The sequence below is a fragment of the Megalops cyprinoides genome, chromosome 8, assembly GCF_013368585.1.
Source record: "Megalops cyprinoides isolate fMegCyp1 chromosome 8, fMegCyp1.pri, whole genome shotgun sequence".
Lineage (NCBI taxonomy): Eukaryota > Metazoa > Chordata > Actinopteri > Elopiformes > Megalopidae > Megalops > Megalops cyprinoides.
In genome coordinates, this window is record NC_050590.1 from 29,508,957 (window position 1) to 29,525,207 (window position 16,251).

A 16,251-nucleotide genomic window follows, 5' to 3' on the forward strand; every position below is an offset into this window, starting at 1 on the left:
ATGCCCAAGGTACATTAGGATGTTCACCCAGCCCCAGTCATTATCATGGGCTCAGAACAGTGGGAGAGGTGCTGAGTGTGACGGCCTTGCCCGCCTGGTGTTTTTGGGCCTGGCACGCCTGTGCCCCTCTGGCTGGATGTCTGTTTACGCCACAGGGGCAGTGGAGTGTGCTTTGGGCGAGCGGCGCGACACTGGGTAATCAGCTGGCACGGGTTCAGGGCACAGCTCGCTTAGATGCATGGCAGCACCGTGGAGTCAGATAATCAGCAGAAGCACTTACACCCTCTCCTCCTTCAGCCATAGAGCCAGCTGGACAGGGTCTGGTACTTCCTCTGTACCTCAGTGGCAACTAATACTGCCTCACATTTTCTCTGTACCTCTCCAGGAACTTATACTGCCTCTCTGTCTCAACAGGAACTAACACTGCTTCTGTAACTCTACAGGAATTCACATTTCCTGCATGGGGACTGATACTGGCTCTACACTCTATAAATGTTGATAGAAATGTAGAGTGCTAATTCTACTTCAAAAAGTGGCCTTAGCAGTCCTCAAAAATACACCACACGACTAAAGAACCTGACTATAGCTGATCGGATATCTAAAATTGAACAAAACCTGAGATAAAGTATTTTGCTTTTTTTTAAATTAATTTCCTTTTTTCAGTAAAAGAAATAGAAAAACTTGTTTTTTTTTTCTTTTACCTTCACTAGGTGGCATCATGGGATGAAGGTGAGAATAGTGTGGGTGTACTTTTTAATAGTCTCCAGGACTCCCTGGTCATGTGAATACACACAGGCAACTCTTGCTTTACCTCAGTCCTACTCACTAACACCCCCAGCAGAATGAGAAAAAGAAGGTTATTTTTGAAGCCATCCCACATTTAGGGTCTGCATGATGCAAGGGTCCACCCAACAAAAGGTCCATTCAGAAAACTGGTACATCACAACACTGGTAATATGTCTTTTAAAACAAGGCCACCAGCAATTAAGATGGCTATGATGGAAAGTTAAACCTATTCAAAGAAAATGCAGTAGAGAAGACAAAACATAAGCAGTTCAGATAAATATACACTTTCCTTACTCTTATCTACATGGGATATTGGTGAATAGAGATGGGCAACAACAACCAAAATAAGCAAAGATTGCAAAAATACCCAAATGAAAAATCTTATGTCCTTAGTATTGAATTAAGGCTGTGGAAAGTATGAACCACCTGAACAATCATCTGCCTCCTTTTCTTTTCATTTATATGCAAAGCTGCCCATACCCATACAAAACAGAAGAGGACAAAAGAGACTTGGGGCAACTTTTTTCCCAGCAGACCTTGCAGGCTGGAGGAAATCACGCTGAGGCTACTTCAGGGTTCTACTGGGTCTCTTTACTATCCGTCTCTCTGTCAAAATCAACCACCTGCTCCTTCTCTTCACCCTACAAGTGCTGCTGTTATCTACTCCAGACAGCACCCCCCACCACCCATCCACAGAAGACCATTACCAGGATGCCAAATACAGCATATAACACAGAACATTCCCACAATGCTTCCCTGAAGCTGAAAAGGGTGCTCCCTTACAGATTATGACTGGCCTGCGTTTATCTGCCTTTTGCTGCAGAGGGTCCACTGGGCCGGTCCTGCCTAATAATAGCAGGCGCATGGCCATGTGACCATCTGGGAGCAGGCCGTGCGTCCCCACGGTCCTGTGGCATTAAAGGACCGTAGCAGGTTTTACGCAGATTTAACGCAAATTCCCTTTCTACTTGCAACAAACAATGAGTGGCTCTAGGCTCGGGGGTCCCCGGTCTGCAGAGATCTCCAGTGAGTGGAACTATGGGCAGACCGTAGGGGCCTGGCCGTTGCCATCCCAGTCACAGTGCTCTCATGGACTTTGTTCCCCTCGCTCATTGTCCTTCTGTTCATATATTTAGAATGGGGCCAAAGGCAATTCAATATGTTGTCCTCTTCTCCTTCAACACTGGGGATCGTCTCTCAGCCTTTATGGGGGCTTATGACTTCAAAGACAAGAGCTTGGCAAACGGCAGAGTCTTAAGCCCTCTGTGAAATGGCTCAGAGGGCACTGCTGTGTTCGTGTCCTTGGGACGAGGTCTGCCGTGCTCCAGGACAGAGTGACTCCACCCTGCCTATGTGAAGCATATAGCCATACACAGTTCATACATTGCAATGTGTGCACAATGGGCAGCTAGTTTCAAGGGTTCAGACTTGAATATTTCAAGAAAAAAAAAATTGAAAAAGAAGATGGTTCATAGTACAAGCCAAAGCCTGCCCTGGACCAGATAGACCAGATATCACACTCTCTAAAACCTTTAAGGCTCTCGGTCTATTTCCAGTAAGAAAGTAGTGGTTTACTTTCATTAATGTTTGTTTTGGAATTCCAATTCAGTGACAGGAATTTTAATTCTGACGTAAAGCTATGATACTCACTCTGACCTCCTTGGCCCCTCCCTCCAGACCAATCACTAAATCACAAACCAATAAATGACACTGGGCATTTTTATCGGTCCCGGTCCCTTGAACTTGGACTGCATTTCAGTGTTGATAAATAAATAAAACAGCCATGGTTCGATTCAGGACAAACAACAACAGCAGCCAGATAAGAGAAGGCCTTTTGTCTTGGATGATGAGAGGAAAATGATCAAGCATTGTTCACACAGTGAGGTCTCCGGTTCAATGGCCCACTGCACTAGCAGCAGCATCTAACCCTACTCCAGTCATGAGAGAACAGTGTTGTTGATCTCAGTGCCGCGGGTGTGAATGCTGGGCCTTGCCAATGTGAGCAGAGAGAAACAGTGATAGTGTGTACGAAAATGCGTATGTGTAGAATGCATGTTCTTACTTATGCATGTGTACATACATGTGCGTGCAGTTTATACGACTGTATACAGCATATGTATGAAGGTGCACGAATGTGTGTGCATGTATACATGTGCACTGTGCATGTATATGTGGGTACGCCCATTCTCTACGTATGTAAATATGTATGTGTATGTATATATGTTTGCATATGTGTATGTACACATGAGCTGGGCATGTTCGCACTATATGCAGACTGTATATATGTATGTGTATGTGTGTTCACAAACACATTCCTCCCTCACCATGCGCTGCTGGGCTGACATTATGTTGTCCCACTCTGTCTCAGGCGGGATGCTGCTGATGGCTGGGAGCTCCTCAGGGAGAGGTTTGTTGTGTATCAGGTTGTGAAGAGGCAGCTGGGGGGTGGTATGGGGGTCAGCATTCTCCTCCTTGTCCCAGGATGCGTGGTCCTGGCTCACGTTGTCCTCTCCGTCGGTGGTGGGAGTGAACGGAGAGGTGGCTTGCTTGGAAGACATTATTCTGCTGGGGAGACAGAGAGACACGGTGAAGGGTCACCACACTGCCGAGAGCATACCTCCTGAATGCTGCCGCATCTAAAGCCGCACATGGGCCACAACTCCTGCCGCACAGCTACACCAGGGGAGTGGCATGTGGGGGATTAGGGTGAAGCCTCACACGGGGCCAGTACTGAAGGGGATGTTTAGGGGGAGAAAGCAGGATGAAGTCACTATGTTCCCACCTTGCTCCTCCAAAGGTGGAAAACCCCGGCTTCAGAGAGTAAAAGTCCTACCATGTATTTGTTCTAGCCATTCACTAAACAAGGTGATTTCATTAATTAGCTCCTCTACCTGGCTGAAGAGTTGTGCTAATTCAACTCAGCTGGTGTAGTGCATGGGTGGAACAAATACGTGGGAGGACTTTTACTTTCTGAAGCCGGAGTTTTCCACCTCTGTGCTCCTCTGTGGGGGGACAGAAATGCACAGCACAGAGGGGCATCCTGGATTTAGACTTCTGACTGATCTCTCAACTGGACCCGCATCAACGTTTGAAAGATTTTATCAAATCATTTGTAGCACTCGGAGGGAGAGGGCGGGCAATGGGGTCCTTGTTAATCCTTTGTTTAATGTAAATGGAAGTGTTGAGCTAATGCTGGAGTCATGCCTAGACATGAAAAAAAGCCCCCCTCCACCAAACAACAGCTACACCAAGAGGGGTTGCTATAACATGTTTTCATTTATCCACATATACAAGCTATTAAGCAGCACAAAAAACATCAAACAAAAGTTTCAAATTTATTGGATCAAAACTAAGATTCTATTCAAGTCCTATTCAATACAAAATAAAAACTGCGGGCTCCATTAAAAGCAGGTAACCATTTTCTCTTGCATTCAAAATTTTCAGCAAATCCCTCATCCAAGAGTAAAATGACAATTTCTTAAAGAGACGAGGCCTGGCATACCCAGGGCATCTAAATAAATTCCTTGATTAACAAAGCCCATCGTGGAATGCAAATCCCTGTTAGTGAAAACCAACTTCTTCATTTTTTTTTCTTCATTTTTTTCTGTCTTCAAATTAGCAATCCATTAACTTTTTACTACTACAGTATTTCTCCCAGCAAATAAACCCTGATTAAAGAGGTTGGAAATCAGAGCTTGCAGTTGAAGGCAAAATTTACAAATCTGTCACATGCTGTCATGAATATTGCAGTGAAGAGTGTGCTTGACATATCAGGTGCAAAGAAAAATAATTAAGCTAATTCCAATTTAAACAGTAGCTTTAGGAGGCAGCCAGTGCTTCACGTAGGATTTAACGGCTAATTCCACTTTTCTCACAATTAATGAGGGGGCTCTCGAACTGTGTCCTACAGAGAGTGAAATTAATATAGGATCGACAAATCTAATTATGCACTTGGTATTAATAACAGCGTTACATGGCTTTCCTGCTCATCTGCAGCCGGGAAGAAACATGCCCGTGTGCGCCCTCGCAGGCTGGTCTCACCCCTGTCGTAGCTTTATCCAGCTCTCTTTATCTGCACTGGATATTTAACAACCAAAACATCATGGTAACACGACACCCTGTGATCCAGAATGGTAGCATTTCAGGGCTGATGCTTATCACCCGATCGCTGCGTCCTCAAAGCAATTCGGCAGGGATATGGCAGCAGCCGAGCCCCGTGCTTGGAGCAACTGTCACGGGTGGGAAGGCGCTTGTGTTGTAGGTCAAGAACTGTGGTGCAACAACACCCTGCCCCTGACTGCAGTGCATGCTGTCAGAGGAAGACAGGGGCATGCTGGGAAATGGAGCCAGACCATGGTGCTCTAGACTTTACCGGGGCCATGGCTCTGACAAATCTCCAGCACAGGGGTCATTACGAGAGCAAAACATATTCAGCACGGGGGTGATTATTTTAAGACAGTGACCTAATCTGTCTGTGTTAGCAGAAGTGTCTGCATCCACCATACATGGGGCATGCAAGGATTGCACGAGGCTGCAAATAGCAATACCAATCAATTTTCCTGAAGAGGTGTCGCATCCTGTCCCCAGGCCATGCTTCAGAATAGGACACCACTGAGCAGTTTAGTTAGAGAATTGATTTTTAAATATACAGTACGATGGGGCACTACCACACCACATTGTTTCCTGACTTCATACAATAGGAGGACATTCCCATCAATATCAGCATAATGACAGAACATGAGCACATGCACACATATACACAAACATATTCACAATTATAGATCTATTTTTGAAATCAAAAGTACAATAGCAGTACATGTTAATGGTGCAGCTCACAGCAGCTGAGTAAACAGTACTCTGTCTGTCAGTTACTGTGGGGAAGGCGCTTAAAGCCAAGCCTGTTTGTGCACTGTTTTCTTAAGCAAGGCTGTGCCCTCAATTTTAATCAGCCAATAAACTGTTTCCTGTAATTACATTAAATAGAAAATTATCTTGAAATTGGGAGTGTTAATTGAAAATCAAAATTCAGAGCAAAGTTCAGAACTTGCACGCTGAGCATGATTGTGTGAGGAGGGGGGAGTCAGGGAGAGAGAGAGAGAGAGAAAGAGAAAGAGAGAGATTGAGAGAGACAGAGACAGAGACACAGATTCTGCCACATATTTTATTCATGGCTCCAAAGAGCTGGGGCTACCAGTGCAACAATCCTGTCTTCAATGGAGTGCAAGTGAAACAAAGCACTTCTTTTGTATTACACAGTAAATCAAGTGGTATTATTTTACCTCTAAAATATTCAGTCTCTCTGGCACTTTTCCCCCAGTCTCCAGTGATCACTCAAAGCACTGAGGCGTGAGTTGCACTGCGGCAGGCGAGCAGGCGCTGATGCCACCCCTCTGTAACATGTGTCTACAGCAATATCGTAAGGAAACGCCACAGATCTGTGCCGGGGCTCTGTAACACTATTTGTCAGCTGGAGTTAATAATTTATCAGAGAGTGCTGGGAGGGCTACGGCGGTTGTGTGCACAGCTAAAGAGTGCCGAGCTCAGCTGGAATAGCGGAGGGACGCTGTGTCTACCCTTGCTGAGCCTCTGCATGCGACTGGGTCCCGGGTTCCCAGGTCAGAGCTCTGCAGGCACCCGCTCCTGGATGGAGTGCGCAGTCAGAGTACTATCCCCCCCGAGGGGGACATCTCTGGGACCGTAGATTGATGCTTTCTTCCAAACCCTCAGCCCAATCACTGCGGTGACTTCTGCTTTAACTATGAGAGGCTCATTCACAGAAAGGTTTTTTCACACTTCTTGTATTCACACACAATCTTTAATAAATTATTTATTAAATCCACTTCATTGCAGAAAAAAAATCATATATGAAGAAACTAGTTCCAACTATGTAAATAAAACTTTTTTTTTTGAGAAAATACAGTGGCATTTTACCAATTTGAGTTAATGACACAAAGAATCAGCACAAAAGTGTGCTTATGCTCAGATTGCCATAGTACATTCGATACTCACCATGGCAGATGTTTTTGCCATTATTAATAATTAAGTATGTTTCTGCTGGAAGATAAGTCAAATATGCGCCTTTGTGCATACTGAACAGCAAAAGTGTTACACTCTGCCTGAACAGGGCTGGCATGACTAGGGGCTGCTGCTCGTGCTTGATTACACAATAACAATGCACAGCTAACAAACTAAAGTAATCAATAAGTGCAGGAAACATAGCCTTCACTCTCAGCCCTGGCCCCAATGACACTCTTGAGTGGGGGACAAAAAAAAAAAAAAAAAGGAAAAAAGGCCTATATTTAGCTGACAATATTGCTGCCACTATATTTATAGGGCTCCACAGTTAAGGTCTTTGGAGCTTCAGCTCATATCTCAAGGAATGCTTTGACTCATGAATTGTTGCCACTGATAACGTTTCATCACGCAACAGCCTCTGTTTAATTGGTTAGCATTAGAAGGCCCAGCGCCGGGCAGCCTTGAAGGTCTTGTGACTGGGGCCATGTGTCCATGGATATCCCCTTTCCTCTTATATCGTAACAAGCTCTGACTTTTCAGCTTGCCGGCTCTGCCGCCTCACACTGTTGACCTTTTATAGACAATGGCAATAAGTAACCCCACACCAGTGGGTCTTGCTCTCCAACACCCCCCCCCCCAAAAAAACACTCCCTTCCCTGAAATACAGGTCACCTCAGGAGGAATATAACAGCCCCCACATCACCACCACCATCACCACCACCACTACCACCAGCACCACTGCTGCAGCCAAAAAAAGAAAAAAATTATCAAGTAAAAAAAAAATGAAAACAATCGGCCCATTGTTTGCAAATATAATGATGGGAAAAATTAACATGGCAAAGGGGTGCTTCATGACAGAATCTTGAGTCTCCACGAGTCAGGCGAACCACACGGCCACAAAAAAGGAGCATGCAGCAAGGAGATTTATACATAATAATGGGGCAAAAAAAACCCTGTGGAAAGGTACAAACACTACATGATATCTGCACCCACCCCACTGGCCCCATTTACTTTGACTGGGCACAGGGATAAAAGCCCCCCTGATAAACATTTTCAAAGCGTGCCACAACTGCTTTTTGGGCATGCAAAAAAAACAGAGAGAATTCTCCACAGACTATATGTAATTTACTATACAGATCGCTCCCAAATGCAAAGTGCCACATTTCCCTTCAGCAATAAATCAAAAAATTATTACCGACAAAATGACAGTGTGCATCACTGTCCGAGGACGTAAAAATATTATTATTTTCTCCAACTAACCATTTCTCACTGCTGCACAAATAAAGTGGACCGCTGCATATCAGAATAATACAAGGGTAGGAAATCTATTACAGTCATGAACAAAAAAACATTTCTGCAAAACTGCTCCTTTATGGAGCTCCGCTGCAGACTAATATTCACCTAATAATGCGCATGGGAAGAAACGGCAGGGAAAGGCAGCCTCGCTTCAGTATACAGTAAGTGCTATTTTAGAGCATGATAATGTAACATTGACAGTGGTCTAAGAGCACTATCTGAAATGTACATTGGTACTGAATTTGTTACACAGAGGAGAGGAAGAGGTCACTTTGAAGAAAGTCTCTTCATAGCAGGCTGGGAATGAGAGGAAGAAAACTCAATCGGACTCTAGGAGCAGTTTGCTCTGTTGCCTGCCTTAATAAACACTTCTGTTCATAACTTTCTCACCAATGCATGGTTCCCTGTTCTCCTTAGCCATAGCAAATGAAAAAATATTCTGCAACCATTAGATTTTTTACAATTCCCTTGAATCTGCCCCCTAGAAGTTGCATAGAATGACTTCCATGAAAGCAAAATTGCCTGTAGGAGTCTTTCAAATGTTTCAGATGCACCACAGATAAAAGGAACACAAACAGCAAATGGACAAAAGTGTCCTTATGTTACTCTTTTAACCAATGATTAACAGACCAACTCAAGATACAGTCAAACTATAACTTTTTGTCTGTTTGAAATTAGATTTGACTGACTTTTCCTACATTTGAATTTGTTACATGTTCTGAGAAGTTCTACATTTCATACATTATGGATTTTCATACATCATTTTTGAAGGACAAATAAATTCAAACAGCAAGAAAACAAAAGATAATTAATAAATACATGTTTATTTTATTTGCAATTATTTTTATATAGTTTATTTCAAAAGTCTGCATATAAAAGAACATGTAAAACAATGTTTGAATTTCACAGAAGCATGCAGGTGGGAAAACGGGGCTTTCCCTGGGAGAGAAAAAAGTGTGTGTGTCTTTTACGAGGGGAGACCCCGAGGCTTCTTGTTCTCCCAGGTGACAAAGCAGGGGACCCAGAGTGTCTTTACCACACATAATGAGACACTGCTACCTGACAGCTCCCAGCTGGAAAATTACAACCACAGTCACAGCCGTTTAGCACAATTCAATTATCGCTTTCCATTGTGACAGCGCAGCCAGGGTTCCACAAGCAGTCAGCACAGAGACAGCACAGCTCTGACTGTGTCTCTGATCCAGGCACAGTCACAGTTCATATACACACATGTGGATAGGGCTCTCTGTTGTGGTTGGGACTGCCGCTTCTCTTGTGTTAAAGGAGTTTGGATCTAGTCCCCCTTTTGAGGTTTTAAGTGAAAATTAATAGAGGGACAGTCCTTAAACCCAGCATAAATACAACTAAACAAAAACAATAACTCACTTTATTTTATATATGTACAATTATCATTTCTGGTATTCTGGTAATTAAATAGTAATTATTCTGTATTATTAAATGTAAGTACATCTTTTATGTGCATTTCAGAAATGTAATGTTCTTAAACAGTAAAACACTTGTGCCATTTTTATTAATTTTATTATGTAAAATAGATTGGACTAAATGAAATATTAGCAGTGAAGTAATTTATATTCTTTGTCTTACCTGCGTGTTAAAAACTGTTTTGATTTTGTGGACTGAAATTCAAGTGGACAAAACCAATTAGCTATGAATTCTGATATTCAAACATGGCAAATGGTTTGAAAAATACATCCTCGAACAAGGACGCTTGAAAGCAGTCCAAATTAATTTGTTTAAATTGTTTTTCCATAAATGTTGACCTTCTCTCCTCAAAAAGTCAAGAGACAATTATGACAGCACTTCATTCTCAATGTGTCCTCTTGCCTAACACTTTCTCCAATTAAAAACTGTGGTCATCAGAACAGTTAAAAACCTACACTTCACATAAAGCCATGCAGAACAAATTAAAGCAGTGTCCTCGGCAGTGAACTTTAGATATTGAGCAGAGCATTGATAATGACTTTGTGCAGTAAATTATCAGAGGTAATATCCTTCTGGTGGGTCCCTGTTAAACCCCTGTCTGTGTTTCCGCCGATGTTTAACAAACACTTAACGCAGCTGGGTTAGCTCACCAGCTTCATCAGTTTCCCTGCCATCCTCACTAGCACGCCCTCTCTGATGGAAGTACATTAGAGTGCTGAAGTGCTCCGTCTACCAAGTACAGGTCAATAAGCACTCACGCACAGCGCTCGTGGGCCCCCTCTGTGACGATCCCTCTTCGGTATCCAAGAGTCACAACTTCAACGCTGAATGGCATAACACCTTTTCAGATCTTAAGGAGACGGCGCGACGCGCTCAACGATGGGCCAACAGTCCGAACCGCCACACTCATAATGTATCCACTGGGAGACCCGGTCGCACACACATACACACACACACACACCGGGAGAAATTGAACGCAAGGAGGGACAGTTTAGCTCAGCCTGTCGCTCGCAGTGGCAGCTGCCGATTGCAGGAGAGATTCGGAGACAAGAAAAGCCGCTTGTTGTTTTAGTCCCTTTTTTCTCTCCCCCTCTCTCTCTCTCGAAAATCTGCCGAGGTCTAGGGCCTTCTGGGGGATGCAGTTCCCAAAGTGCCTTCTGTCACTGCCGCCGCAGTTAAGCAAACTTTACAGCCCCAGTCAAGCCATCAACCAACAGAGCCTATTTGCTGAGCAACAGTGGAGCTTTGTGGCTCGCCTCACAGTTGACAGTAAGTTATGAGCCCTTTGTGAGCGCAGGGGAAGGAAAACAGAGATCGGAATTTGGCAGGAAAATATAATACAGAACTCTCCTGTCTGTGGAACCTGAATTTTTTTGTGGAAACAATCAAGCATTGTTGAGAGAAAGAAAAGCGACTGTGACAGATGAAATATAGAGGGGGCCCCCTTTAGGAAAACAGTAAACAAAGCGCCATTCAGGGCCAGCTCCTTTCTGTCATTTATACAGATAGTTTCTTCTGTGCAGTCGGGTGCAGTTTGCAGCAAAGAGTTCAGATTCAACAAATCAAGTGTAAAATCTCCCACAGTCTACGCTGATCCAAGCTGCAGAGAGGGACAGGAATGCCAAGGAGAGAGAGGGAGAGAGAGAGGGAGGGGGTATCACAAGTTTCTCTGTTTCCGTGAGAGATACAATGAGCAGATAGGAGATGAAAAGGGGGGGGGGAGAAAAGAAAGGGGAACCCTGAAAAAACTCTAAAGGACTCGCCAAAAGGCGGGAACAATGGCTAATTATGAAGGAGCAATTTGGCCTGGGACGGGAAAGGAGAGGGACATTGGAGACACTCAGTGGAATATGAAAGGAAGGCGGCAGAGAACTGGGAGTCTCAGTCTTCGGCTCGGACCTTATGAGGTCATCATTGGCAGCCGGCACCCAGAAACTTGGGCTGGTACAACTGCCGTTTGGACATCTGGAATGTCGGCACACAGTGGCCCGCTTTCTCCCAGAGTATCCTAATTCCTTTCTTTTCCAAAAATAGGAAGCTTCGCCAGCACTGGTCACCCAAATTGGAAAATTTGCAAGCAGTCTAATGAAAAGAAAAGCAGTTTTGTTCCCTTTCATTCTCATCTCATAAATGGATTTCTGTGGGGGTAAAAAATGGAGGAAATTACCTTCAACTTCGCTTTGATTAAGCTGCTCTATTCTTGGGTATTGTACACAACAGCTCATTAGTTACGGCAAGTCCCACCCCTCATTCTTGTGTTTTTTTTCTTTCTTTCAGAATCGCAAGACTGCATTGGATGAAAGCACAAAGCCCCCCAAAAATGTGTCCATGTTTGTCTTTCATCTTGGGTTTTCTGTTGCATGTTTGGAGGGGAGTTCAAAAATGTGATGGTGAAAAAAGAAGACAGTGCGTAGAGGTGGGGTGGTGAGGGGGAAAATGTTCTGAACTTGGCCACATTTCATGTGACACGTCAGACGGAAAATCAAAACAGAGGTAGCTCATTTGCTCCACCCAGATGAAGCCCAGAAAGAGGCCTGATGCGCAGAGCAGCAGTCAGACCACACCTCACAGATTTATGATTAAGCCTTATTATGCTGAAGAACTGACATTGAGTAGCGAATTAAACCACTGAAACCAATTCATTTGCTCCTGTTGAATAGAAGACATGGTCAACAGCGTGTGGCGATGTGACAGGTCTGGGCAGGCGGGGGGCACGACCCGCTAAACGAACGGCTGACACGGGAGTCTGTTTAGGGGTGGTTAAAGTCGCTACAGAGATTGACAGCTGATACAAGAAAGTGAAACAGGAGAGCAAAGCGCAGTGAGTTCTGGAGGGGGAGACGGCACTCCTGCCATCGATCTGAGTAATTGCCTTAAAATCCAGTTCACAGAAGACATGTACTGCTCCTGTTTTAGCAATGCTAAGATGGTTTCACTCTCACCCTGCACTGGAAACTACTAAAACTGAATGTGAAACACGGCCTAATAAAATCAAATGGCTGACAGACGCGGTTGAACAGAAAAATGTGCTACATATCCACTCCAGAGAACAGGGCATTACTGCATTACTCGCTGACTGATACAGAAAACGTCGAACTCGCAAGCCTGCTATTTACCATGTGTCTGACTACTCGTATTCAGGCTTAACTCATTTCTCCATTAGTCATTAAGATGAAAGGAGACGGTAGCTTTTGTTAAAACCTCAACATTCAACAGACAAATAATAAATCTATACTTAGTATCTCAAGAGCCAAAGTCGTGCTGATTAATGAATTTTCCTCATTGTCCAATTCATTTGCACACAGCCATGGGGGGTCTGGGCATCCAGTCACAAAAACATCATCGCGCCTGTCTGTGTTCTGAGGCCAGGAGCAGCCCTGTTGACTAATACCTTCTTCTGTGATTTTTTTCCATGTCCAGAAACATATATCGTGATAGAGCCCCAGAATGGAAGTTTTGAACTATACTGCTTTCTAAAAAACCACAAGTGCACATGTGGGGTTTTCAGACTGCGTCCATGACAAGTCCTATTATTCCCGCTTCCCACTGAACAGCCTTCTGAGAGCCAGCGGTAGGATCCTGTGACTTTAGCCGTCAGGTCCAGAGTGTCTGTGCTGAGAAGGAAATATGAAATAATCTGGTGATATCAAATTATTCTTACATTTTTTCCTCCTGTAGCACTCAGACAAAGACAGTCTTTGTGGAAGCGCAGTCATTCTGACCTGTGTAATGAACACTCAACTCAAGATCACAAAATAAACAAAAACATAATAAATGAATAAAATTCCATCACAGGACTGTTTTAAAGAGTTTTTTAGACACTTAGACATTTCTGTCCATATTACTTAAAGAATATTGATATTAAACATTCCTAATCAAAGGTTTCTTGGCACTACTTTGTCAAAGTAATAACCAAATTCCTCACAACAAAAGCACTGACATGGTCAACAGTGTCTGTGCAGGTGTTAACACAAACTAATACTTACTCTACACCTCAGTCAGTTTTTTTTTTTTTTTTTTAATGACACTCAATTAAAAAAAAAACATTAGCAATGAATGGTGTGGAAGCTCTTGTAAAATAGATTAAATGTTAATCACTGAAAAATATTTAAAAAATGAATAAAATAATGAACATAATGCAGCACACAGTAATAAGGTACATAACAGAAGAGAGAAGATGTTTCCCCATCGCCTGATCTCTGGTTATATTGTCCCTATCTGACAAAAATAGACTTAAACAACCCAAGCAAACAGACAAAGGCAAATAGCTAGTGAAGGCCAGACAAATATTTGATAAGTGGAGAGGGATTGTGCCTGCACTGTAAGTGTAGAACAGGTCCTCTATGTAACTGTATGCCAATCACCCCCACCCGCCTTCTCTCTCTCCATCCATGTCTCTCTCTACCAGATGTGTCTTTCACGGCCTGTGGAGTGTGCAACCAATCTGCAAACAATAGCTGGGGGTGCTGGGGGTGCTGGGGGGGGGGGGTTGTTCTGACAAAGGTCGTCTTTTGCAATATGCTGGTGGCTGGGGGTGAGGACTGGAGTGGCCACACAGCACGCCCTGCGCACACTCAGTGAGTGTATCTCCCTCATCCCAGGCTGGGCCTGCTTTGGCAGCGTTTGGGAACGGGCCTGCCACAGCTCCATCCCATAGTTTAATCACCCTCTTTGACCTTACTTACACAGCCGGTGTAAACAGGCCCAATCTTATTATCCTAATGATATACCTGGAGTAGGGTACAGAATCCACAGGTTCTGGCTCTAAAGCCTTTTGTAAGTCTTAAATATCGTAATCACCCATGGCAAAGGAACAGACACAGCCAACACCAATGTTGTGTGCACTGCCTTAATAGATTTACGGCATTTCCTAATTTTCAGCATCTCCTTATCTAACTCTTCAGACTTCTTCTGGCTAAATTGTAATTCAAATTGTAAGATCAAATTCAGAAGTAAAATCACGTTATTATTTCAGTCACCTAAACCTCTACTTTCAGATAATAAATTGCCTTGTGCAAAAAGGACATGTATTTACTAAAAGAACATCAATATATTTTACCCAGGCTTTTGAAATGCATGAACAACTGTGTGTAATATTATGCATATTCACATAAAAGCTAGGATAGAGCAAATATATTGGTAATGTTTCTTTTTCCCTTCTCAGTGTAAAATAAAAAAATGGATTTTGGAATTTTCATTGCAATAAATGGAACGCTCCCTGGCACATCTGTCTGTCTATATTTTAAAGACAGAAGCTGTATTAGCCCTGAGGCCACAAACAGACAAAGTGAGCTTCAATAAATTATCAGGGCTCATTAATTATAACTGAGGTCGAAGCTATAACCAACTGTTCATATTTACAGTTCCTAAAAATTGTTATTTTCAGTAATTCACTGTATCCTGAGGCAACAAGCTATTAACTTAATTGATATAATGTAGACAGATAACAATTTTTTGAAAAACTCTTTCTGTGAGTAGTGAGTATTGTCAATTAATTATTATAGTGAAAAATAAAAATTGTAAAAATTGTGGAAAAACACAGCTATTTCAGAACTACAGAAAAATACTCAAGGAATTTGAATTAAACCTGTTCATAGATTTCTTGTCGATATTGATTTGATAACATAATATATTATTAACAACCTGGGGGAATCATTAAAAAAAATTGATGGCATACAATTATCACTCAAGAAACTGCATGATCATACTTGTCAATTAAGACTGAATCATTACTTTCCTTATCTGTTCATTTAAGCACCTGCTATAACACTAAATACTCTTCCGCAGCATGTTATATAAAAGTAAACGATTAAGGGTGACTGTTTCCCCCTCATATCAACACCTCTATTATTTAATGCAAAGCTGAATTTTAAAAGGAAACAAACAACACATTTTATTCAATTATTAAACAATATGAAAGCATAATGCTTGCAGATGGTTCCACAGATTTATTCCAGTGTCATTTCAACAGCAAAGTGAGACGGTTTTAGTGTAAATATTTAACAAACCGCCTTTTAAGTGAATACAATGCAGTGAGAGGAGCAAATGCTTGTCAAAGAGATTTATTCCTTAAGACCCATCTCTTAAGACAATAAATAAATCAAAGAGTGTAGAAAAATAAGTGCGGCAGATTTCACCTACAATCACAGCACACATGAGCAGTATACACTGTGTACATTTCTGTATAATGTATACAGACATTTTGTACATATATTTGCTGAATTTGCTGCACTGTGTCAATCTTATGGCTGACATTTACTTGAAACGCTTCTATCATTGTGTATAAGAACATCTCCCTTGAGATGAGTGTCTCAGTGTCCCTGTCCTGTCTCTTGAAGTGTCCCCACACAGCTGTACATTGCGCAGTCCAACAGTACAGGCTCAGGGCTGCCTGCTATAAACGGCAGCTTCATTCCCCTGGCTATAAATATCGCATTTTTTGAAAGGATGCCCTGAATTAAACATATCAAGAGCCAAAACACTACATCAAAATCAGTTTGCTTCAAGCTTTATCACAGACACAAATGAAGCTCACAGCAGTAACTGCAGAGCAAACTGCAGTAAAGTTCTGAGCAAAGGGATGAGTCGCACAGTCTCTCCTAAATATGCCATGGTCTTCTACCCCATGTGCCTCATGTCCTCTTAGGTATATCATCAAATAAACCAACATCACAATGCTCTGGAAGTAAGAGAGCAGAGTAAAGAGTAAAG

At 42.8% G+C, this 16,251-nt stretch overlaps 1 protein-coding gene across 8 annotated transcripts in view; it reads right to left on the reverse strand.

Moving 5' to 3' along the window:
* The window catches only part of LOC118781774 (transcription factor SOX-6-like), a 169,655-nt gene that overhangs the window by 99,541 nt on the left and 53,863 nt on the right, over positions 1-16,251 (reverse strand). For 4 of the 8 annotated variants that reach the window (XM_036534832.1, XM_036534831.1, XM_036534834.1 and 1 more), the window contains one exon: positions 3,111-3,351. In XM_036534832.1, the coding sequence (XP_036390725.1) occupies positions 3,111-3,351 (241 nt within the window). Of the gene's footprint in view, positions 1-3,110; positions 3,352-10,302; positions 10,383-16,251 lie in introns of those variants that run through there. The other 4 variants (XM_036534835.1, XM_036534833.1, XM_036534836.1 and 1 more) reach the window with 3 other exon arrangements.